We start from the raw sequence: 23,456 nt of genomic DNA on the forward strand, positions 1-23,456 counted from the left end.
TAAACAACAATCCGCGATTAATTAATAAACTAAGACATCTACGCGATTTTTACATAAGATAATTAATGTGTAAAATTGGATTTCTCGCAAAAAAATCGTCTTGACAAAATGTTGTAAACCCATTTGTTCACAAGATAATTGGCAAAACGTGTTTTGTGGTGGAAAAATTCTGAAAATCGCGGGCATCCCCCTTGGCGTTCCAAAGCTAATTGTTTAAATGTTAATTATCTCATGATGCAATAGCCCTACAGTGTTTTGTCAAGAGATCTTTTTTATTGTAAATTTAATTTACAACAAGAAAGGTCTGTTTGAAACTAAGCCTAATCTCCATGAGGACGGTCGATCAAATCGATCAAACCCGTCAGATTTCGGGCATCGTCGGGTCAACGGTCAGGCCCTACCGCAAACCCGGAAAACCAACGGCCAGTTAGTTCAGCATTGTATTCGGACTATAACGTTTCGTTTTCGTTTAATTAATAGTTCGTTGTACAATTACCGATCCACTACTGAGTGTCTCCAGCTACACCACCGTCAGTGTGGACGCCTATTCCAGACAATTAGCTACATCACCATCACCTTGCATAGTTAAATTTAACAGACAATCACGGGAATTTATTCGCGATTACGAAACTCAACCCAACGTGGTGTTTTTACTTTAATTGACCCAAGTGGTTGTCCAGAGCAGTAATAAATCGGCAGAATAATTTACCCAGTGTTATAATTCATTCAGTTCAAAACTACCCATCATTGCACTCCTCCCCAATCCACCCTAAAATCAGTATTCTCTCCAAACAAGGTCTCTTGGCAAAACACTGTAGGGCTATTGCATCATGAGATAATTAACATTTAAACAATTAGCTTTGGAACGCCAAGGGGGATGCCCGCGGTTTTCAGAATCTTGTCTTTTAATAAATAATACTAATGTAAATAATAATCGGCTTTTAATCACCCTAGCGCCCCCCCCCTCTCTCTCACTCACTAGCGGAATGGAACGTCCGCCCGAGGAGAAGGGGAGGCACGCACACTGCTTACCCGCGGCACACGGACGGAGAGCCGCGCCCCATTGGCCGTTCTTTTCACTCCCATATCTCTGCAGGGGTGCGTCCGAGCGAAAAGTGGAAAAGGCCTTTTCTGCTCAGAATCACCCCCGAAACATGCCTGTTCACTGTTCGCCTCTACCTGGTCTACACCCTGTATATATATGTAGTATGTACAGAGATGGAATTATGTACATGTGTTTTATATGCTTAAATGTTAATCTTACTTTCGTTTAGGAAATTCGTAACGATTTCTATACTCTTAGGATCTAATTGTCTCAAAATGTCTTTACTGGTGAACGGAGGAATGATCTGATTGAGTCGGAAGGATTGATACATTTGTTGTCTCGGGAGATTAAATCTAGGGCAATCCCAGAGTACGTGGTCTAGATCTTCATTGGCGTGTCCACATTCGCATTCTGCCGATGCAACCAAGTTTTTTTTTTGCGAGATGCAGCTAGGTGGTAATGATTGCATCTCGCTCTATTCACCCACACTATGGTTTTCCTAGGAAGGTTCTTATTATGAAACCACGGTTGACGACTTTTGTGATAGTATTCCCTGAAATATTCTACACCTTTACCAGGCCCGACATTTTCAGATCCCTGCGCCAAACAGACTTCTAGCGACGATTCAAGCGATTTTTTTTTGGAATCCTCACTGAAGTCCGCGAACGGGGTGGTTAATTCCTCTTTCGGAGGATTTTCTGTGGCTTCTACAGCTAATCGATCAGCCTCCTCATTGCCCTCAATTCCTGAGTGTGAGGGGACCCATTTTAAATCCAGGATATACTGGTCGTTGCTTAACCGATTTAATAATTTGAAATTTTTTTTGGTTTCGAGGATATATTTGTTGTCCCTAACACGGTGTTGGCCGCGACAGGGAAGTGAGGGCACTGAGAGAGTCTGTGACAATGTGATAGTCTCTGTTCGGTGAGTTTAGAGCTATCTTAGTAGCTTCACAAATGGCAAAACATTCTGCGGTGAATACGGAAGCTCGATAATCAAGACTAAATTTGTTCTGAATGCCTAGTTCTCTGGAAAAGCAAGCGGCCCCAAAAGAGCTTCCATCTGATCTCTTGGAGCCATCCGTGTATATTTTAACAGAATCGCGACTCCTATCTTGGAGATTCAGATCCAACTCTGCTGAGTCGCTCCCCCTTGTAGGTGTAGCTACTAACGTCTCATAATCAACTAGGTACATATTGAAGTTAGTGTCTCTGCTTAATCGTGGTAACAGGGGTAGAATCTCACGAATGCAAGGGTTGATCAGACGACCTTTAACTCGAGGAACAAGTACATCCTTTTCTAACAATCTATTGATAGTGTACGAGATCTGTGAGTCATTATTGGACAGTGCTTTTATCAGAAAGTTTTTACATAAAAACATGGATCGTTTTTCGATAAGAGGGAGTTTACTTTCCGCCAGGAGGATATTGGTCGGAGTTGATATTCTATACCCTAAGCCAAATCGAGTAGCCGCATATTGGAGTCTTTCGAGTTTAATTGCATCCTGTTTGTGTATTGGATACGATATGAAAGAACTATAGTCAATTATTGATCTGACAAATGCCTTGTGAAGAATCAATAGGGTTTCGGGATGAGCTCCCCACCAGGTACCTCGGTAGAATTTGATGATGTTAAGTGAGCTTAGGGATCCCTTCAGGATTCTTGATTGGTGGGCTTTGAACGTGAGTTTTTCATCGATTATCACTCCCAGGAACTTAGCCTCGGGCGAGCGTCTAATTATATGACCATTGATATTTACTTTCGTGTTTACCGGTGGTTTCTTCCTTCTGTGGAAATGAACCAATTGGGTTTTTGATGGAGACAGTATGAGACCAATCGTACGAAGATTAGAATCAATTTTCTTGATAGCTGTGTAATGGACCCGAGCGGTTGGGCTCGTGTTTCGGGATAGCCATACGCGGATAAAGGATAGAAGCAAATATCTCCAATCAATTAATCACTTTTATTCGTTATTTCCAAAGTTTATTAACAATTAGAGACTCTCTCTGAGACAGAAGGTATCAGGCGAGCATAAATACAAAAGAGGTAACTCCTAATGAAAAGTATTCGGATCACTGGCCCAGAGAATACGAGTCCTCGAGTATTTATTGTCTCGTGCATTCGTATTACATTGCACGGTGACGCGCTGGAGGCCAGAGCGAGGCGTGAAGCGCTGACGCTGCGCCCCAGTTATCTACGTAGGTTGAATATACGTGGATTTATCCACTGTGACGTATCGTTCACCCCTCGCGGCAAAGTGAAGCGACACGAAGCCCTCAGCGACCAACAAACCCACGGAGTTGAGGGCCAGTACGTTTTCTCTGAAAAACGCACAAAAACAACTCGTCCACAGACTAACCAAACTAACCAAGAGTCGGAATAGTACCGAGTAGCTCAGTATGACCACCGCGGAGGCGGCTGGGTCCAGAGTACTGTCCTTTTATTCGAATGAAATGACCGGGTTGAAGTTTTTAAATAAAGAATGCGTTATATCGGGGAAAACTTCCTTTACTTACTAATCCCTTAATAATAACCCCTTTCTCCCAGTGTTCTATAGTAAAGACTTCTCGATAATAAATAATTAATTCACCCCACAAAGTAGCAGACTCGACACACAAAATAAAATCCCCACTGTAATGAGTCATCCGTTAACAGAAGTGTTCATCAATAAAAATTGTAATTCAAGTCAAAGAATTTGTCTGATAACAGAAAATTATAATAACGTCAGAATCTACACAATCGCAAAGTCAGGGTCGCTCTAGCGACGTCAAAAGACAATAAATACCAACTTCCGAAATTACTCAAAAGAAACAAATGTTACAGTAGGAACTCGGGAATCTTAAATTACATAATGCTGAATGCAATCTCAAGGATGAGAGATAAATGCTAAAATTTTCGGACGAAAAGTGAAATCATCTCGAGAGACAATACTAAGCCGTGACCTTCGCAAGGGTCCGACATCAACGCAGACAAATTACGTCTGAACTCGAACGTCGATAAACGCTACGCTTTCACTTTCCGTTATAATGGAAAACAATTTATTCCACCGAATGATTCCCGAGTCCGGCAAATTTCCTTTCCCCTTAGAGGTCTTGACGCACAATCCGAGAGAGGACCACCCGTTCGACCCTCGACGTTTCCACCCAATAAACAAACAAAAATTACACGTGAATTCATATGACGGTTTAACAATTAACCTTAATTAAAACCAATCTGCGAGACAAGAGCCCCCATTCGGTTAGAGTCGCTGATCTTCATTGAACAATTGACAAAATCTACTTCAAACTATCACGATTCTCTGAACGGCGTTAAATTATTTTATCTCTCCACCGAACAAGGGAGAAGCCCCAATGAAGCGAAATTCGAACAATGTAATGGCGTTACAACGCCTGATGCCAATTCTCTCAACAATCAGGACTCGGCCAAATTTAGTATTATTATGATTATAGGCTAACGACAATTTCCCAGCTCATCGGCTCCGTCAGGTCCCGCAAATCTAGGATTAGGAAGGGAGTCTCGAAGGTCCGGAGCCACAATTTTCTTCTCCAACTTTCGCCACGATCAAACCCAAAATTCTTCCACACAACAAATTTTCCGCTGTCCACCGTGTCGTGCTCTCGTCGATCCTGATCCCTCCCAAATCGGATCTGGCCTCCCATTCGTCGATATCCGCATCGACATCCAAATCGACGAGTCCATTGGTTCAATCAAGTCAGACATCTTGACTTGATTGACAACTGAGTCCAATGCATCGCCCAATAAATTTCAATGACGCTCAAAGGTCCTTATGACGGCCACAATTCCAATTCCATAAAATAACAAATGATTTTAATGGAATTGTCAATAACCTCCTGGACGTCTAAAGTCAGTCCAAGGGTTTGTATAACAGCTGAGTTGATCCTGGTGCTTCTCAAGACTCCCCACCACCGTGGTAGAGTCTCAAAATCTCCCCCCCGTCAGCTAGCGCCATCACCCTGACGGCTGCTACGTCCCGGTTGCGCGGCAACTTCGATGCTCGTTCAAACTGCATCCAATGTCTAGTATATCCTATCTGATCCGCAGCCTCCTGACGATCCTTCCGTCCATCCGTCCTCCTCCAAATGGTGAACGGTGATGATATGCCTCATAAAAATAACAATACCAAAAACCAACATAAATAAATGAACGACACCAACCCGACAAACTCTCGCCTCGCTAAGGTGACTTCTCGTCTGAACGATCAAATCCCACCGTCGACCGGCCGAAACAGAATAACCCGTTACACCACATATATACATTACCTTTTATTGTCCTTTGTTCATATGTTTTGCATTTCGAATAATACGTGCGACTTTCGTCTCCTCGTATTCTCCGGATTACGAAACTGAAATGTTATGGCATTTTGGGGCATAACAGCTTCTTCCAAAGTGTTCTTCATCATTGACACTGATGGGTCACTTGTGTATAGCGCTATATCATCCGCAAATTGCGATATGGTGACATTGTTCGGAAAATTGTCAACGATTTAGGATACTTAAATGCTGTAGAGGAGGGGAGAGAGAACTTCTCCTTAGGGGAATCCGTTATAAATATATCGGGGGCTATTGTTATACTGGGATGTGATCTGCCGTTTATAAGTTAAAATTTTTACAACTTTGACGATGGGGACCGGAACACCAATTGCAGCGAATTTGTCAACGAGTATTTGTGGATTGACTTCATCAAACGCTGATTTCACGTCTAAAAATGCTCCCAACCTTTCTTGGTTTTATTCAGATTAGAGTCGGCATGGAGTAGAAAATTGGCCAGGTTGTCATGGCAGGATCTGCCTTTGCGAAAACCATTTTTTGAACTGGGGAGAACATTCACAAATTCCGCCCACCATTGCAGTCAATTCTTGACCAGCGTCTCCAATAATTTACATAGGCAAGAAGATAGCGCAATGAGTCTAACTCCATTTCCCGAAGGTTTTGGGATAAAATGTAAAAATTGCTTAAGCCAATCTGCTGGAAAGCTGGAGGATGTAAACATCTCATTAAACAAATCTAGCAATAATAGTTTGTATTTATGCGGTAGTTTTTTCAATGTTGCATAATGAAGTCCATCCCTTCCGGGGGCGGACTTATTGTTTCGGGAGTTGAGTGCACTGTTGAATTCTCCGTAAGTGAACTGCGTTTCTATCGGCGGATTCGGGTCGCAATGGGGAAAAGAGGAACGGTCGGGGGGGACCCAAGTAGGGCTTAGAGACTTTAGGGTAGTCTCAACCAAATCATCTACACTTGCGTTAATCCTTTTATTTATTGGATTAACGTTAACCCAGCTATTTTCAAAAATTCTGCAAGTGTTCCAGACATAAGTTGCATTTTTCCTAATATCAATGGTCTCTGGGAATGTAACGAAACATTCTTTTTTCTTTTTTTTGAAAAGCCTGGAGGCATCGAGGACCGCCGTCCGATGCGCAACGAAGTCCTCGTGTGATTTTCTGGACCTCAATTCAACATACGTGGCAATGCCATGTTTACGAACTCTCTGGCACTCCACATGCCACCAATGGACGGGGTTGCGATGTCGAGACGGGGGAACCTGAGCTCTACGAGGGGTGTTAGACGTTATGGTTTCTGAGATATGATTGATGAATCTGTGACGTATGTATGGGAGAAGGAATTGTCGAGAGTCTGTTGATAGAGTCGGTTCTAACTGATGACAACTTGAAAGACTTTTTTATGTAAATTTGCTTTTCAATTGCGACTAGAATATATACTGGGAAATGATCAGACCCAAAGATCTCGTTTTCAATGGACACTTTGACATTACTGGCTAGAGATGTAGAGGAAAGCACAAGATCTATGTTCGATTCGCTAGTTTCGTCTATTCGGGTGATGGTATCCGAGTTGTGCAGAATAAGGTCATGAGAAATTATGGAATTGTGAAAATTCTCACCTCTCTGCTTCCGCTCTCTGCAATTCCATGCTGGGTGATGGGCATTAAAATCTCCCATAATTACAGATTGTCTAGGGGATTTAGCCAAACAACAAATTTCGTTCCAGTCAGATGCAGAAAGAGAAGTTTGAGGGGGTTTGTCAAACGCGTAGAGATTAAAAGCTGGTATGGTGTTTGTAAACCAAATCCGATTGATTCGATTAGTCTACTTGAAATATTCGGAGGGTTAATTACTTCATAATTGATAGACTTTCTGATAGCAACTAGGAGACCACCCCCGGTATTGTATTCCCTATCCTTTCTAATAATAAAAAATTCCGAGATTCGGCGTTCATTGGTGTCTTCCGGTTTAATTCGAGTTTCTGCACATACCAGTACGTCAATATTCTTTACCAGTGTTTGAAGTTCTAGGCGTCGGTGGTCAAAGCTTCGGCAATTCCAGTATAGTATCCTCAGCTTGCTTCGGATGACTCGGTGGGGGCGGCTATCTGATGTAATTGTTTGGTCCTGAAGATTCATTGGGATGTTGGAGTTTTAAGATCGATGAGATGCAGTGGTGTGGCCTTTTTTAAAGCTACATGTGAGCATCGCCATGAGACGCTCGCATGGATTCATTGTTATCGGAGCGTGTAGGCTGGTGATCATGGAGTTTTTTAATGATTTTCAGGGCACGATTTCGCATAGTCTTGGTGGGAAGCTGGTTTCTAAAAACTTGAACCATAACTGCTATTCCTTTGTAATCTCCAGTGTATTTGGAGGCATTCGTGATGACAATGTTGACGTTGATCGTGGATATACAGAAGTCCCGGAATTGCACAGCGTTCAATGGGTACCTTATTGTATCATCGAGGATCCTGCACTCAATGTGTTCCCAAGCGTCGTTCATGCTGCTGGAGTTGAGCGACTCACGTGAGGCTGACGGGGATTGAGAAGCTCTGAGTCTTTCCTTTTGGTGAACAGCTCGTTTCTCCTCCGAATCCTGGCGATGTGTAGATCTAAAGGATTCTGTGTCTGAGTGTAGCTCTGTGTCCTGTTTGTCAGTTTCATCGAGTGGGATAGTCCCGCCTTTGGGATCAGAAGTGGGGAGTTCTCCGGGATCTATATCTATTAACGTAATGTGAGGAATTAGAAAAGGTGGGGAATCGAAGTTTGCATGAGTAGACTTGCCCGTATTGGTGACGGGGGGAGGGGAATCTAGTTGTGGAAAGGTAGACCGTGTCGTTACTGCTTGTTCTGAGGGGGAGGTATTTATTGTGTTCTTACCAGTTAGCTCGGGAAAATCGGTGTCAATGAGGCGAGGAGCTGTACTTGTGTTGGTCTTAGCTCGATTGATCCTCATCGGACAATTCTTGGCGATATGCCCCTCTACCTGACATTCAAAACACCCAGCACTGATCATAATAACAATGGTTTTACCTTGTATGGTAGTTTCAAGACGTTTCGGCAGCTTGCTTATATCTTCCGGCGCGATATAGGTTTGTCTCCTTTGACTCAATAAATGAGCGATACTTTTATTTTTAAATCCGGCCCTACACATTGTAATCGGGCCTGGAATATTAATCCCTTTTCTGTTCAACTCTCCTTCAAGAAAACTATTTTCAACCTGAGGAAACACGTGGCTAAAGAGAACTCGCCTATTCCTCGTGACGTAGGGACGAATATACATTCTTTGGCCTGATACCACAATAAATTTCTTAGAGTCTATCAATGCATCAACAGTCACTTGACTGTCCAGCCTTACAATAATTCTTCCCCTGATCATTTCATCCGTAGAGGACATATTCGTAATGGGAACAACTTTCGTAAGGGCCATGATGTAGTCCTCGTGACTGCCAGGGGCAGTTTTATCACATATAATACCACAAGTGCTTCAAAATTATCGAATATTTCCCGATAGATTCGTTGCAAACAAATGAAGGAGTCAAGTTTTTCAGGCTAAAAAATCACGAGTGCGAAGCACGAGTGATTTTTCCTGAAAAACTTGACGACTTCATTTGTATGCAGGGAACCTAGAGGGAAATATTCTATAATTTTGAAGCTCGAGTGGTATTCAGGGGATTATTTTTCCTATCCAAATTTCGGCCAAGAGAATTGTGCCATGACATGAAAAGAGGTTTATTTGGTTAAGTGTCGTTTGTTTACCAAAATATTCAAAAAATTATCGCTGATATTCGAGGTAGGCTATACAAAATATCAACAAATGGTGCAATTCTATTGGCTGAAATTTGGGTGGGAAAAATAATCACATATAATACCACAAGAGCTCCGAAATTATCGGATATTTCCCGATAGGTTCGTTGCAAACAAATGAACGTGTCAAGTTTTTCAGTTTAAAAATCACGAGCGCGAAGCGCGAGTGATTTTTCTGGAAAACTTGACAAGCTTATTTATTTGTAGGGAACCTTGGGGGAAATATCAGATAATTTCGAAGTTCGAGTGGTATGCGGGGGACTATTTTTTCCATCCAAATCTTGGCCGATAGAGTTGCACCATGAAACATAATTTTCAACGAATTGCCATCCAATCTGTCAGATACAATTGAGGGTTACTTCATCATTTGTTTTTTTTTATATAGGCAACATGAAAAATTTCCAGTCAAATTTTCAAGAATTGCCGCTGAAATACCGTGTTGGCTATACAAAATATCAACAAATGGTGCAATTCTATTGGCTGAAATTTGGATAGGAAAAATAATCCATAATAATAGCCTGTTCGAAAACGATCTTTGCTGACGTCTTAGCCATGTTAACGTAAGAGGTTCTAGGAGTTTCCTGAGCCGGAACTGCACCATTGGAAATTTCACTGTGGGTACTCATTGTTAGTAGTGAGCCTGAGAACCCACTAACTGTAGACTTAATTTAGAAAGATAATTTAGAAAGATAAGTTTAATGGGGCCACATGCCACCAAAGCCGAAGGTTTACACAATTATTTATAATCAAATTGATGATGTACTGGGTCAGTTCTTTAAATGTTCGATACACAATTGTTTAACACGGTTGGGTAACTTGATAAGGAAATCCTCCTTATATCTCTGATGGAGATGTACTTGGGGATTCACTTCGGTGATGTACTGGGATGAAATTAGGAGAGGTGCTTAAAGATTATACGCGTTACTGCACTCGATGGCTGTCCACGGTAGACTGGGGCGAGTTTTTGGGCTTCCGGGGTCAGCTCGTGGGCCTAGTGACCCGAGGTGTCGCTGCTGACCTTTTGGCCTGACCGGGGGCGTTCATTACGAATTTGGCGCTAAACATTCGCGTTTCAAACAGCAACGATTTGCAGGTAATTCCAACTTAATTTGGAATACACGGGTAATCCGTAATTGAACTTATTTTTGGAATATGGAAATAAACCAAAAGGCCAAAGGCACAGAAACTCAAAAATTCGCGAGGGCGATAAACGCAAAACCAAATAGGTAGGCGACTAGCGCAAAAGTTTTCTTCTGTGAATTCTTAACTCAAATTGTCAAAATATCCATAATATCTCCAAGGTCGCGAGTATTACATAACCCTGGCAGGACATGGGAAAGGTTAATAATTCCCAAACAAAAAAAAGGCGTGAAACGCAAAAGGCATAAATTCATGATTTTGGCGTTGTTTAGTCTCTACCGCACAGAGCAAAATCTCAATAAATTAAACGAAACGATAGCCATAACACTTCGCTACCGAAAGTGTCAACCGATTCGTCGTTTCGCGTACGAAATTAAGTTTGGTCTACGTTACGCGCCTTCGCGAGAATCTCCCGCGTATTTTCGCTCACCAAGGTCGCGCCTCCGTATATTGTATGTCCCGCGTCGGTCGTTCTAGATGCTATGTATTCGCTTATGCTCTCGGAGCCCGTCTATTTCATAAATTATGTTACGCTAGGATTTTCTGTTATTAATTGCGTTCACGACGCCTCGAAATTTGTAGTTCAAATTTGTTTGATGTACGGATCATAAATGAGTTGTAAACATAGATCCTTAGGTGATTTTCGGGCAAATTAATAGTATTTAGCTCGATATTAGGATCATTATATTTTCTTTTGTTCTATTTGGTTTTAGATGAATTTAATGGATAAAATTAGACGGATAAAAGTCGTTTGAGTCTCTCTCTCTCTGCGTACGATAGGCTGCATTCCTTAAAATCAAAGAATGACGAATAATTTGTAAAATCTATCTCACTCTCATGAAAATGATTGGGATTATATTTGGGTCTTATTAAAATTTGGAATATTCTAGAAAATTGTATTTAGGGTTGTTATTGTCGGAAGATAAAAACTAAAAATCCGTAAAGAAATATTAAATATGTGTTGGATTTGAATTTATAGAAATAATAGCCCAGTGACCAGCATACTCCGAACCACCCCTCTCTCCGTAATCTACACCCTGAGCAGCGTGAGCAATCACCACCTTTCCCATGACCCTTTAGTGTAAGTTTATGACGTTTTAGGTAGAATTTTTAGTTCGTCGAAGTGAGTTATGCGCTTCGATTAGGTTTTTCGGTTTGTTGTTCCCGTTGAGACAAAAAACAACTGGCGCCCTTCAGAGGATTTGTTCCGTTTTTGGAACGTCAAGGGAAAAGGGCGGGTTCACTGGTGCATTTTCAAATGGAAAAACTCTAGGACGTTACAATGCCATCATATCGGACCCGAAAATCAAATTCTATGATTGAGATTTTCGTGAGCTGTGGTCGCGAAGACAGCCATGTTGCATCACTTTCCTTGGTTATTCGACGTGCTGAAATCGAATATGATGCCACATTTCCTCTAGGTGCAGCCAAAAAAAGGCATTTCCACGATGTCGTAAAAACGCATATGTATCATCGACTTTTTCTCGAAGACAAATTGTTCCCATGCAAACTTCGCGCATAGCACTCGTGTAGTTCGACGAGACGATGCTATTGAACGTGGTTTCATCGGTCTACGACAATGTGTACTCAAGTTATATGCCATCATATCGAACCCGAAAATAAACTTCTATGATTGAGTTTTCCGTGAGCTGTGGTTGCGAAGGAAACCATGTTGCATCAGTTTCCTTGGTTGTTGGACGTGCTGAAACCGAATATGTTGCCAGATTTCGCCTAGGTGCAGGCAAAAAGAAGTCATTGCCAAGATGTCGTAAAAACGCATGTGGGATACTTGTAAAAAGATAAAACAGCTAGAATTTTATTTAATTAACACTTTAATTTCTAAGAAATATTAACAGTCTTTCTGATATAAGAACACTTACGAAAAATACAAATGTTTGAACTTCTACGAGAATCTATAATTATCCAAACTTGTACATCTAATGCCTCATATGAGCACTTTGTCGAAACTTCTATGTTCTACCGTCTAACTACTCTACTCCTCGATTTCCAACTAACTACTAATCTTAAAAATTACCCTTCGCACTTCCGATTCCTCCAACTTGGCCTCTTCCCCCACCACCGTTATGGGGAACTGTTTGCCATTTTCCGTCTATGGGAAATTCCCCAAACGTGGCAGAGTGGGCCAGCTAATGGCCCAGGCACCATTAGTGAGAGTGCGTGGACTCTACTTCAATAAAATAATAAAACTAGGTTCACAACTCAATCCTACATCTTATTAGAATATGTTAAACGCCGTAGACATCTGTCCGCCATATTCGATAGGCTCCCATTTTCTATAATGATACCTCTAAAATTTTCCTGATACTACACGCATATGTATAATCGAGGTTTTCTCGAAGACGAATCGTTCTCACGCACACTTCGCGGATTGCACTCGTGTAGGTCGACGAGACGAAGCTATTGCATGCAGTTCTATCGGCCTACGACAATGTGTACTCAAGTTATATGCCATCATATCGAACCCGAATATCATCTTCTATGATTGATTTTATCGTGAGCTGTGGTCGTGAAGAAAACGATGTTCCATCAGTTTCCTTGGTTGTCCGACGTGCTGAAACGGAATATGATGCCAGATTTCGTCTAGGTGCAGCAAAAAAAAGTGGTTCCCACGATGTCGTAAAAACGCATATGTATAATCGAGGTTTTCTCGAAGACAAATCGTTCCCACGCAAACTTCGCGCATTTCACTCATGTAGTTCGATGAGATGAAGCTATTTCACGCGGTTTTATCGGCCTACGACAATGTGTACTCAAGTTATATGCCATCATATCGAACCCGAAAATAAACTTCTATGATTGAGTTTTTCGTGAGCTGTGGTCGCGAAGAAAACCATGTTGCATCAGTTTCCTTGATTATTCGAACGGCTGAAACCGAATATGATGCCAGATTTCCTCTAGGTGCACCCAAAAAAAATGATTCCCACGCTGTCGTAAAAACGCATGTGGGATACTTAAAAAGATAGAACAGCTAGAATTTTATTTAATTAACCCTTTAATTTCTAAGAAATATTTACAGTTTTTCTGATATAAGAACACTCACGACAAATACAAATGTTTAAACTTCTACGAGAATCTATAATTATCTAAACTTGTACGTCTAATGCCTCATATGAGGACTTCGTCGAAACTTCTATGTTCTACCGTCTAACTACTCTACTCCTCGATTTCCAACTAACTGCTAATCTTAAAAATTACCCTTCGCACCCCCGATTTCTCCAACTTGGCCTCTTCCCCAGTAGTAAGTGGGCACGATTGGCGACTTTATTCCAGGAATCGCCCCCCTTCCCCCCATTTTTCCAGACGTGGCCGAATACGTTTTCCCCATTGTCCTTTGAGGAGGACGTCGCCGCTCTGGGGCCCCCTGGGGTGAGGGTCCCCAAAAAATGTCATTGTTCGACAGGAAGTGGGTGGTGGGTGGGTGGTGATGGAATGCCAGCAGGTCCCAAAACACTTAAAACCATCCCATTGTTATGCAATGGAATGTCGTTCACGTGTTAAGGGAAACTGCCCATTATTTTTTTTTAGATGGAGGATTGCGCAATGTCCTGGCATGGATGGCGCACTAGATGGACGCTTTTTTTTACAAGTTTTTAGGGTAATAAATTTTCCCTTTTCTATGGAAGACTGTTGGAAAAATTCTCAACGATGTCTCCTTTTTTTTTTGGCTATGTTTTCCTCTCTTTCTTTGATTATGTACATTTTCGTTTCAAAAGTTTTTTTTTTATTTAAAAATCAACAATGTTTTTGCCTTCCATCTTTTTTGATACCTGAAAAGATATTGAAGGTTTTTTTTTCATAAATAATTAAACACAGGGTCTACATTTAATCTTTTTTTTATATTTCATAAAAAATCGTAGGATACATTTTACAAATCATTTATATAAAATCATATGTGTATGGCTTTTTTCAATTTGAGGGTATTCTGTAAGCCCCTCCCGCGAATTTATCTAAATAATTAAAACAATTATGGAATAATTCTCCAAATAATTGGTACAAATCTCCGAGATTTTCGTGGGGTATTGTACGACGGAGATCATCGCGACCCATGAGATACATTTCCTCGAAATTTTCGCGTATGCGATGATAAAGATCCTTCGTGGCAGGCATTCTATTGTAGTCCATATATATATTCACTTATTCACTTATTATTCTTAGACGGTCCAAGCCAGAGGCGCAATCAGCCTCACGGCCATTTTACACCCTGCCCTTAGGCAGCCGTCTAGTCGCTGGTATCGAGTATCTGTGCCCTACGAGCAAACTCATAGAGCCCCTTGATCCCGTCCCTGTCGACGCATATATCTGTGCATGCAGACCCAAAAACATCCCACCGGACTTCATCGAGCCCGCTGCATGTTGTGCATCGGTGAAGAGGATCTTCCTCCGTAAACCCGCATCTCTTGCATAGGGGGTCAGTCCCCTTGCCTATCCTTGATAAAAACAGAGCCAGGGGCCAGGGGCCAGTGTCCAGTGATAAGCCCCACTACAGCGCGGAGCTTAGCCCTGTTTAGGCCCAACAAAGTCTCTGCGATCTTCCTAGTGGGTTTTTCTAGGAAGGATTTCGTGTGCCTGGCACCCGTCTCCGAGTCCCATCTCTCCACAATCCTCCTATCCCCACGCTCCTTAAGCAGGTCCTTCACAAAGTCGGTGTGCACGCCTACGTGCTCCACCTCTCCCCGAAAGGCCCTGTTGCTACCGTTCTTTGTTAGCTCATCGGCTTTCTCATTGCCTTTGATGCCAGCGTGGCCCGGAATCCAAGCCACCTCAAGCCGATTATTTACGGCAATTTCCTCCATCAGCTCCACGCATTCACCCACTAACTTAGAGCAACACTCATCCCTGAGTATTGCCCTCAGCGCGCGCCTGCTGTCTGAGTAGATGAAGATCTTTTTGCCCTTGTCCCCTCTCTACAGGATCATCCTGGCGCAGGTCCTTAGGGCAGCCAGCTCAGTCTGGAGCACGGTTGCGTGCGAGTCCAGCCCAATGGTCCTCGCTATTGCGGGCCCCTCTGACCAGACCCCCGCTCCTGCCCGTCCGCTCACCCGTGATCCGTCCGTATACCAGACTAGACCGCGGGGCGGCGCCCAGTCCGCGTCATTTCCTGACGGGGTTCCCCCCCACCCATGGTTGACGGAGAAATTTCTGCGAAAGTGCCATCTGTAGCCCAAGGGTGTCCTCCCCTTTTTCCTTTGCGTTTTCTATTGTGCCTACCAAGTGGTGCAGCGCAGTCTCAGTTGATCTGCCAGCTTCGTAAGCATGTTGTGAGGAGCATATCTGATTAGTCCTCAGTGCCCCCTCCTTAATGTGCCTATCGACCAGCCTCTCCAGCGCCTTCAGCAAGAAGGAGCTCAGGCTGATTGGTCTGTAGGCTTTCGCTTTGTCGTAGCTGCATTTACCCGGTTTGGGGATAAAGACAACCCTGACTTCCCGCCACCTGCCAGGCACATAGTCCAATGCTAGGCAGGCCCTGAATGCCGGTATCAGTCTGCGCAGGAGCAATGGCCCCCCTTTTCGCAAGAGGGCCGGATGTATCCCATCCGGACCCGGACTCTTGTACATTTCGAAGGAGTCCACCGCCCACTGCAGCCTGTCCAGCGTTACTATTCTTGCGGCTAGCTCCCAGTCAGCATCGCCGCTTCCTGTTCGCTTCCAGTCCATCTCCGGGCACTCTCCAGGATGCTCTATAATAAAGTCCGGAAAGTGCGCGCGAACCAGATGCTCAACGACCTCTCGCGGTTCTGTGATGGTCTCTCCGCTTGTCAGCGTGATTCCACCCAGTCTTTGTGCAGGGCCCCCCGAGAAGACTCTGCGAAGCCTGGAGATGCCTGAAAGCGCCTCCAGTTCCTCACAGTATGTCCTCCAGGTGAGCTCCTTTGATCGTTTTATGAGCCTCTTGTACTCTCTCTGCACATTTCTGTACAGAGTCCAGTCTTCGGCTCTCTTCGATTTGTGCGCTCGGTTCCCGAGTCTCCTGGACTGGCTTCTCAGCCTGTCCAACTCACGACTCCACCAAGGCACTTTGTTTCCTTGCCTGCATCGTCTAGCCGGGCATGCCGTCTCGAAGGACTCGGTTAGGGCAACGTGGATTCTTTCCACCTCGTCCTCCAACCTGTCCTCCCTGCAGGGCCTTACGCGTCCTACCCCGAGCCTTTCCACTAAGTTCCTCTCAAAGGAGTCCCAGTCCGTGGCCCTTAGGTTTCTGCGCAAGCGGTCCTGCTGCGGTTTGGCATAGCCCTTAATTCTAAATTTGATGCGTCGATGGTCGGAGAGTGTGTCCTCCCGGTCCACCCTCCAGTTCCTGCATCGCCCCGCCAGCCGGCGGGTGCACATGGTTACGTCAATGATACATTGACAGCGAGAGGTGACAAACGTGGGCCTCGAGCCCCTATTTAGGATCTCCAGGTCCTCGTCTGCCATAAATTTCAGGAGAGCATTACATCTTTCACTGCCCCACACCACGTTCTGCGCGTTTGCGTCACACCCTATGATGAGTGGCAGCTTTTTGGATCTACAGTGATTCACCAAATCACGCAGTTCTTTGGTGGGTGGTGGTATCGGTCAGTCATGTGGGAAGTAAGCCGAGCAGAACCCAATATCCTCCGCACCGGCCTCCCCCCGAAGTCTCACGACAACCGCCACCAAGTCTGTGGCAGTAGTTGGCCATTCCCCTAGCTCCGCACGCTCTTTTGACAGCAATGCAGGCCCTGGGGCCCAGGTCGCCCCGAGCATAGAATAGCTCCACCTCGCCTCCGTGTTGCCAGGGCTCTTGCATAAGGCATATGTCTGTGTGCTCTACTGCAAGGCTGCGACTGCCCTGCTGAGTGCTGCAAGTTAATCTGGGAGCAGTGGACTAACAGTGAGCCTAAACCGTCTCCCTGCATCTTGCCCTCTGCTCCTTCACCCCTCGTCCGCCTGGCCATTGGTTGGCCGTTAGGCAGGGTCGCCTGTTGGCCCCCTTACCTGCCCTGAGTGGGATGAGCCCGGCAGGGCCCAGTTGAAGGTCCCTTGAGACCCCCTCCCAGCTTCCGCCGCGCCCCCTCTCACCAGAGACGGCCTTCCTCTCCGGCCCTTGGTGCGTCCGCTCAGCGGAGGCCGTGCAGGGGCAAGGGGGTCCCTCTGTAAGAGGGAGCCTTCCTCGCTCTCCTTTTCCCCACCCTCGCGGGCGCCTTCCCCGGCAGTTACTGGGGCACTCTCCGGGCCACCTGGACCCTTTGGCGCTCCCTCCCGCCCTTCCCCATCCCCCCCGGTCCCTGACCCCCCTTGGTCAGCGATCGCGTCTACTGGGCCTGGCTGGGCCTGGGGCGCCTTTCCCCCCGCCGCTCTCCGCTGGGTCTCATAAAAACGAGCCCGGCCGAGGCAGTAGAAAGGGGCCATCCCCATACCCTTCAGGGCCTCTAGGGACTTGGGGTCCACACCCAACACCAGGTTGAGCCCCACCTCCCCGCTCCGGCAGTCCCAGACCCTCCACTTACCTGTGGTGAGGGCCCTGTTCTGCATCCTCAGCCTCTCAAGGGCCATAGCCGCTCCCACGGCTTTTCCCGGGAGAAAGGCCGTAACCATGATCAGCTTTTGGAGCGCTTCCTTATCCACCAAAATAAGGAAGGCCCCTTCCCAGGGTACCAGGGTGGGCACCACGGTCTTCAGCCATTCTCTCGACTGACTGTCCGTGCATGCCACCCACAGCACGCCATCGTCAAACCAGTGGCCGTCAAAACTCGGGAGCTGACCGTCTAGGTCAGTCCCGAACAGTGCTGCCACTAGCGCCTCCTGAACCAGGTAGGCCTGCTCCCTCGTCAGGGACAGCTCAGGATGGCCAGTTGGCACTATGGCCACCCTGCCGCCACCCTTCGCCGCCTGTTTGAAGGAGGTTGCCCCTAGTCCTTCCAAAGCCCGCACCTTCTTTTTGGGCATGGCCACATCGGGGGGAGTGGATCCCGAGGACCTGGGCCTCATGGGCCCTGTCCCCTGCTCCTCCTTATCCCCCGATGCGGTCGCTGTCTGCGGAGATTGCTGATCCTGCAAGGCCTCGGCTTTCAGCCTAGCCTGGTGGGCCCGGCGCTTCTCCGCACCCGTCCTACCCTTCCTCCTCTTCCCCTGGGTAGGGTCAGCGACAGCGGGCCCACCACTGGTAGGACCCTCAGAGGCTGGCTCCCCCTCAACTTCCATCCGAATCTGCGCTTGTTCCCCCTCCGGGGCCCTAGCGCAGATCATCTTCTCCTCTGACCTGTATGCCTCTGTCGTTCCCTCAGAGAGGGCACCGTCATCGGCGTTAAAATTTTTAATATTAGTAGATGGGTTCATATGATTCCCACGAGTGTCCAGGAAACAACGGTCCACTCCCGCAGAGCCTGGATACGGGGGTAAAGCATGCATACAATGGGGTGCTGCCAGGTTCCCCAAGGGTATCGTTTACGACACTGTTCCCCAGTGTCATTCAGCCCTCGGCACGATCACTTCCACCTTAGCTTGGGGAGTCTGGTCCGCGGCGATGCCTTGGGTCTTCCTGACGGGTTTTTACTTCCGTAGGTCGACGTTATAGCTGTCGCTGGCCGGGTTCCGAAGTGTGCCCCAGGATCCTGGAGTCAGGTGCTGTTATTCAGCCTCCTGTCTCCGTTCCCGAGGTGCCACTCTTTCTCCGGCCGTTCCCCTATCCGCCACCTGGGGACGCGCTCAGGTGGTGACTCAGACCGTCCCCTTCGTCTCGTTTATAGAGCACGTCGGGGGCTGAGTGTATTCCATATAATTCATAGCAATGCCTGTAATTGATCGTACAAGCGATTCCTTATATTCCTTGAGAGGAAATGTCTCCAAGAAATCCAGCCACTGATTAATCCATGCAGCCTTGTTTTTCAATGTAATGATGCTTTGCCCCATCGTCATTATGGGAGTCTGATTTGCATCATCATTGCCAACAAAGGTCACGCAGGGATTTTCAAAACTACATTGTGGTACATTTTGGTTGATCTTTGGGGGAAACTTCTCAGGGTCAAAGTAGTCGGTTACGGCATCCAAATCGTTGAAAAAAAGGTTCCATTCTTCTCGTGTCATTGACAATATGGCGCGTTTTTGGCGTACGCCCATAAATTGCACAACCGGGACGAATTGACCGAAACACGTAACTTTTAAGCCGACACGAATTTGTTTTGTCTCTGATCTATTCAAAGATATAACTTGAGACAATACCACATGCTGTTCAGCATCACTGAATCCCTTTTGTTTGGTACTTTCCATGTTGAAAAAATGAATGGATGAAATCGGGACGACTGAATAAAATCCACCGCGAGCACCCGCGATTTATAGCGCAACGTATGAGAGTGGAGGGGACAGAATCCCCACTAAGCACATGATTGACCTATAACCGTCAAACATTATCCCCCACCGCAGGGAGTTTTGCGGCGGCGGCGTCACACATGCGACCCACTTTCGCGGTTTTTGTATGTTGCGCGGTACCCCCACTCTTACCATGCAGCCTTCCTATACCGATTTTGTTTGTTGAATCGAGTGACGCGTTTGTTGTCATTCGTTAAAAGGCATTGCAATAGTCAAAATGTCTAAACACTTTGAAAGTTATGCTTTAGAGTCCCTTAAAAAATATCTCGCCGATCGCAAGTCGTATAAGGGACGACAAAAGCCTCAATTTCGTCAGAAAAGAGTACGCGTATGTGTTGATAAATATACAGGTGATGCTTACCCAGACAGTGAAGATAGTGATGACATGTTCATTCCAGCAAAAGCACGGAAAATCGCGATAGGGTCAGGATTGGAATGTGAAGTGAAAGATTTCCTTGTTGATCCTTCTTGCGTATGTAAATATAAATTCCTTGGTGAGACATGGAATAAAATCCATATCAGATATCGCAGGGATAAATTACACTCTCAAGATGAGAGCATAGACATGTGTACGACATTTAAAGTATGTTACAATGAAGAACCTGCAGAATCTAATAGAGAAATCGAATCAAATTTTCAAATGTGATATAATCCTCCATCACTGCGAAGCATTGCAATCGCGAATTTATTAAATGAAAGGAAATATGCGAAAAATGCAAAAACTTTGGCTGTGGTTACTAAAGCAAGTGTGCACAATAGTGATGTTTTATTATATAAAATGTCGAAGTCAAATGGTTTTTTCGACTGCATAGAACACACAAGATTATGCAAAGCAGACGTGGGGGAAAAACTCTATTGGTACCACTTTTTTAGGATGTGTGAGGAAGAATATTATCTCCATGCGGGGGAGGAGACATTGGTCTACAAGAAGGGAAATGGACCAATCATTGACCTTTCCTTTCAATAGCCAACAAATGCAAAACAAGTGGGGGGGCGAAAAAAAGGAAAACTCGAGAATCCTTCCTCATCAGGTATTCAAAGCACCCCCCACCAAGGTCGAATTTTCAAAAAATTGTGGAAAACTTAGCCCCTCCTCTAAACTAGGGATGCATCAAGGAGCCCAGTGAGATCATTTCACTGCATTTGCGTTTTTTACGTGAAAATTACATCAAGTAAAGTGGACTCATCTCCAAAACCTAGTTATTAATCAGGTTATCAGTCTGGAACTTTTAAAACTAAAAAATTTAAATATTGTGGAAACAACGCGAATAAAAATGGAATTAAGATAATTAGTGATCGTGTAGTGAAATATAACAGTGATGAGAAAAAATCAATTGAAAAAATAGTCAAAAAAGTGAAACTCCAACGACATGAGATTTCCAAGACAGGTCCTGTCATAAATATTGACTCTGATCTTCAAACGGTTGAAAAGAAGAAGAAAAACTCAACCAGACGATTGGGCCATAAATCACCCGGTAGCACTCAAAGTGACTCTAAAATACTGAAAGTCAATAATAAAAAAACAAGTGAAATCGTGCAAGTGAGCACAGAGGAAAAAAATTGTGGATTAATATGCTAGAACAAGATCTTGATGTGTTCAATCAATTGAACTATATTGATAAGAAAAAGGATCTGAAAAAATTACAGGCTCGCGAAAAACGTTTAAAACTCGCGGAAAAAAAGAAGGCCGACTTTATCGCTCGCGAAAAACGTCGCGAACTAGCTAACGAAAAACAAAGACAATTTAGAGCTCGCGAATCAGAAAAAAATCGATCCAAGGACCACACATCGAAGGATATTATCCCTGAGATCATGATGGAATTGGATTCATCGATCGAGATTATTCCCAGCACTCCATCAGTTATCAATTTAATCCTGGAACGCGAGGGTGAAGATGCTCAGCATGGCCCATTGAATTTCGCGGCCTCAACCCCTACAAGTAAATATTTAATCTATCAATCATAGGAATTTTTAGATTAGATTGACTTAAGCTAATCTTGTATTATTTTTTTGTTTCAGAACCGCGAAAAACTATCGAGGAAATCGAGGCCGTTCTAGTCGCGTTGGGCGCGAATCTAGAACAAAGGAATCGCGAGGGCGATTACGAAGCGCGATGCACTCCAACGCAGCGTCAAAAAGAGCTTGATCAAATTGCGATGCAATTGGATCAAAGCGATGATGATGATGATGAAGGATTGGCCCTCCAGAGTCTTGATTTTACCCCATTATCATCCAGTAACCGTTCGGCTTAAAAATTTATTAAACATTTTTGTATTTTTTTGGATAGCTGAAATAAAGGTCATAAATTTTATTGCATTAACGGTGAGTCTTGACTTTTTTTTCTATTGCTAGGCAAGACCCAATATTCCCTCTCCTGTCCCCAGCCCTTTTCTTCTCGTAGAAGCTAGGAGAAATTTCTCTCGCCGGCGTGCTGTATCCTTTCGTTTATTGTCTCTTTCTTTCTCGTTGTTTAGAGGGTTTAGAGAACAATTTTGACTTTTTCCTCGTCTTTCCTACATATATCCTTACCCTTATCTCCCTCTAACTTACGGGTTAGAGGGTTGAGGGCGAATATTGGGGCATAAGTTATACAAACCGTGAGGTTCCATCACTCGCCCTCTTTCACCATCGTCATCCGGAGGACTCCAGTGTTCTTCAAGTTTTAGTGTTTTTTGTCTTTTTCGTTTTTTATTAAAAATTAAAAATGGTGAAAGGGACATGTGCAGGAGCGTGCCAGCAGCACTTTGGTTTGGTGGTAAGTTTTTTTTCCTTATTTTTTGCATGTTTTTCGTGGTGTTTCGCGGTTTTTGGTGGGGCGTTTTCTCGCGGTTTTTTTAATTTTCAGTTTTCGCGTTCATTTCGGTTTTTTGGTTCATTTTGGTGTTTTTTTTGTGGGATTTTTTTTTTATATTTTTCAATATATTCTCGTTGCGGGGTGTACGTTTCGCGTTTTTTCAAATTCGCGTATTTCTTTTGTTGTGTTTGAAACGTAGACATTTTAGCGCCCAAATAGCAATGGAGGCCCCCGGTCAGGCCAAAAGGTCGACAGCGACACCTCGGGTCACTAGGCCCCGAGCTGACCCCGGAAGTACCGAAACTCGCCCAGTTCATCGTAGATCCTCAGCGAGCGCGGTAACGTTTATCAACCCCAGAAAATCTCCCTTTGTAGTCAAGTACATCACCGAGTACACCGACGAGTACATCTCCGTTAGATATAAACGGCATTATTAGCCCAGTTTATAAAGTTAATCAACAGTGTTATTAATTTGTGATTTAAACCTATCGAACTATAAATTGTACATCACCGGGTTATTGTGTAAATCAGTGTAAAGAAAACGACTTTGGTGGCACGTGGCCCCAATAAACTTTTATATAAACCCTCAATTTTTAATAGACTGTTTTCCACCCTATTCATCTTCCATCCAGTGAATCATTTCATACAAATTCCTCCCACATCCACCCTAAAGTCAGTAAATCCCCAAACATTGGTCCTTCGAGCCGGATCGTGGGTGTGAAATTTGAGTGAAGTGCGCGTGTGAAAATTCGGACGCCGTGGGATTCCAGAATATTCGAGGTTCACACGAGTGTCAGCAAGGATTCCAACGCAGGACAATCAACGAGGGATTAACCATCGAGATACTTTGTTTACCTTACAACAAAGGACAAGGTCAGTCGAATCAACACAAAATTCTTCAAGTGTTCGGACTTAGTCGGTAGATTTCGAGTGTCTTCGCGGAGACCCACTACTTGGGCCGCACAGCTCTAGCAACAGGTGGCGATCGTAGCGCCGTCGATAACGAACCGACGCCAGATT

At 44.7% G+C, this 23,456-nt stretch overlaps 1 protein-coding gene across 1 annotated transcript; it reads left to right on the plus strand.

Annotated features, from left to right (window-relative positions):
• Positions 1-18,761: 18,761 nt before the first annotated feature.
• On the plus strand, positions 18,762-23,359 carry LOC135170863 (uncharacterized). The gene is made up of 2 exons (XM_064137037.1): positions 18,762-21,581; positions 21,662-23,359. The coding sequence occupies exons 1-2, from the start codon at positions 21,215-21,217 to the stop codon at positions 21,892-21,894; spliced, it is 600 nt and encodes a 199-aa protein (XP_063993107.1). The 5' UTR covers positions 18,762-21,214; the 3' UTR covers positions 21,895-23,359.
• The last annotated feature ends 97 nt before the right edge of the window (positions 23,360-23,456 follow it).

This window comes from Diachasmimorpha longicaudata, chromosome 1, assembly GCF_034640455.1.
Source record: "Diachasmimorpha longicaudata isolate KC_UGA_2023 chromosome 1, iyDiaLong2, whole genome shotgun sequence".
Classification (NCBI taxonomy): Eukaryota; Metazoa; Arthropoda; class Insecta; order Hymenoptera; family Braconidae; genus Diachasmimorpha; species Diachasmimorpha longicaudata.

Coding starts and splice junctions, on each gene's coding strand:
- LOC135170863 (XM_064137037.1), top strand. CDS start 21,215: ATGCTAGAACAAGATCTTGATGTGTTCAATCAATTGAACTATATTGAT. Junction 21,582..21,661: donor CGCGGCCTCAACCCCTACAA/GTAAATATTTAA, acceptor TTTTTGTTTCAG/AACCGCGAAAAACTATCGAG.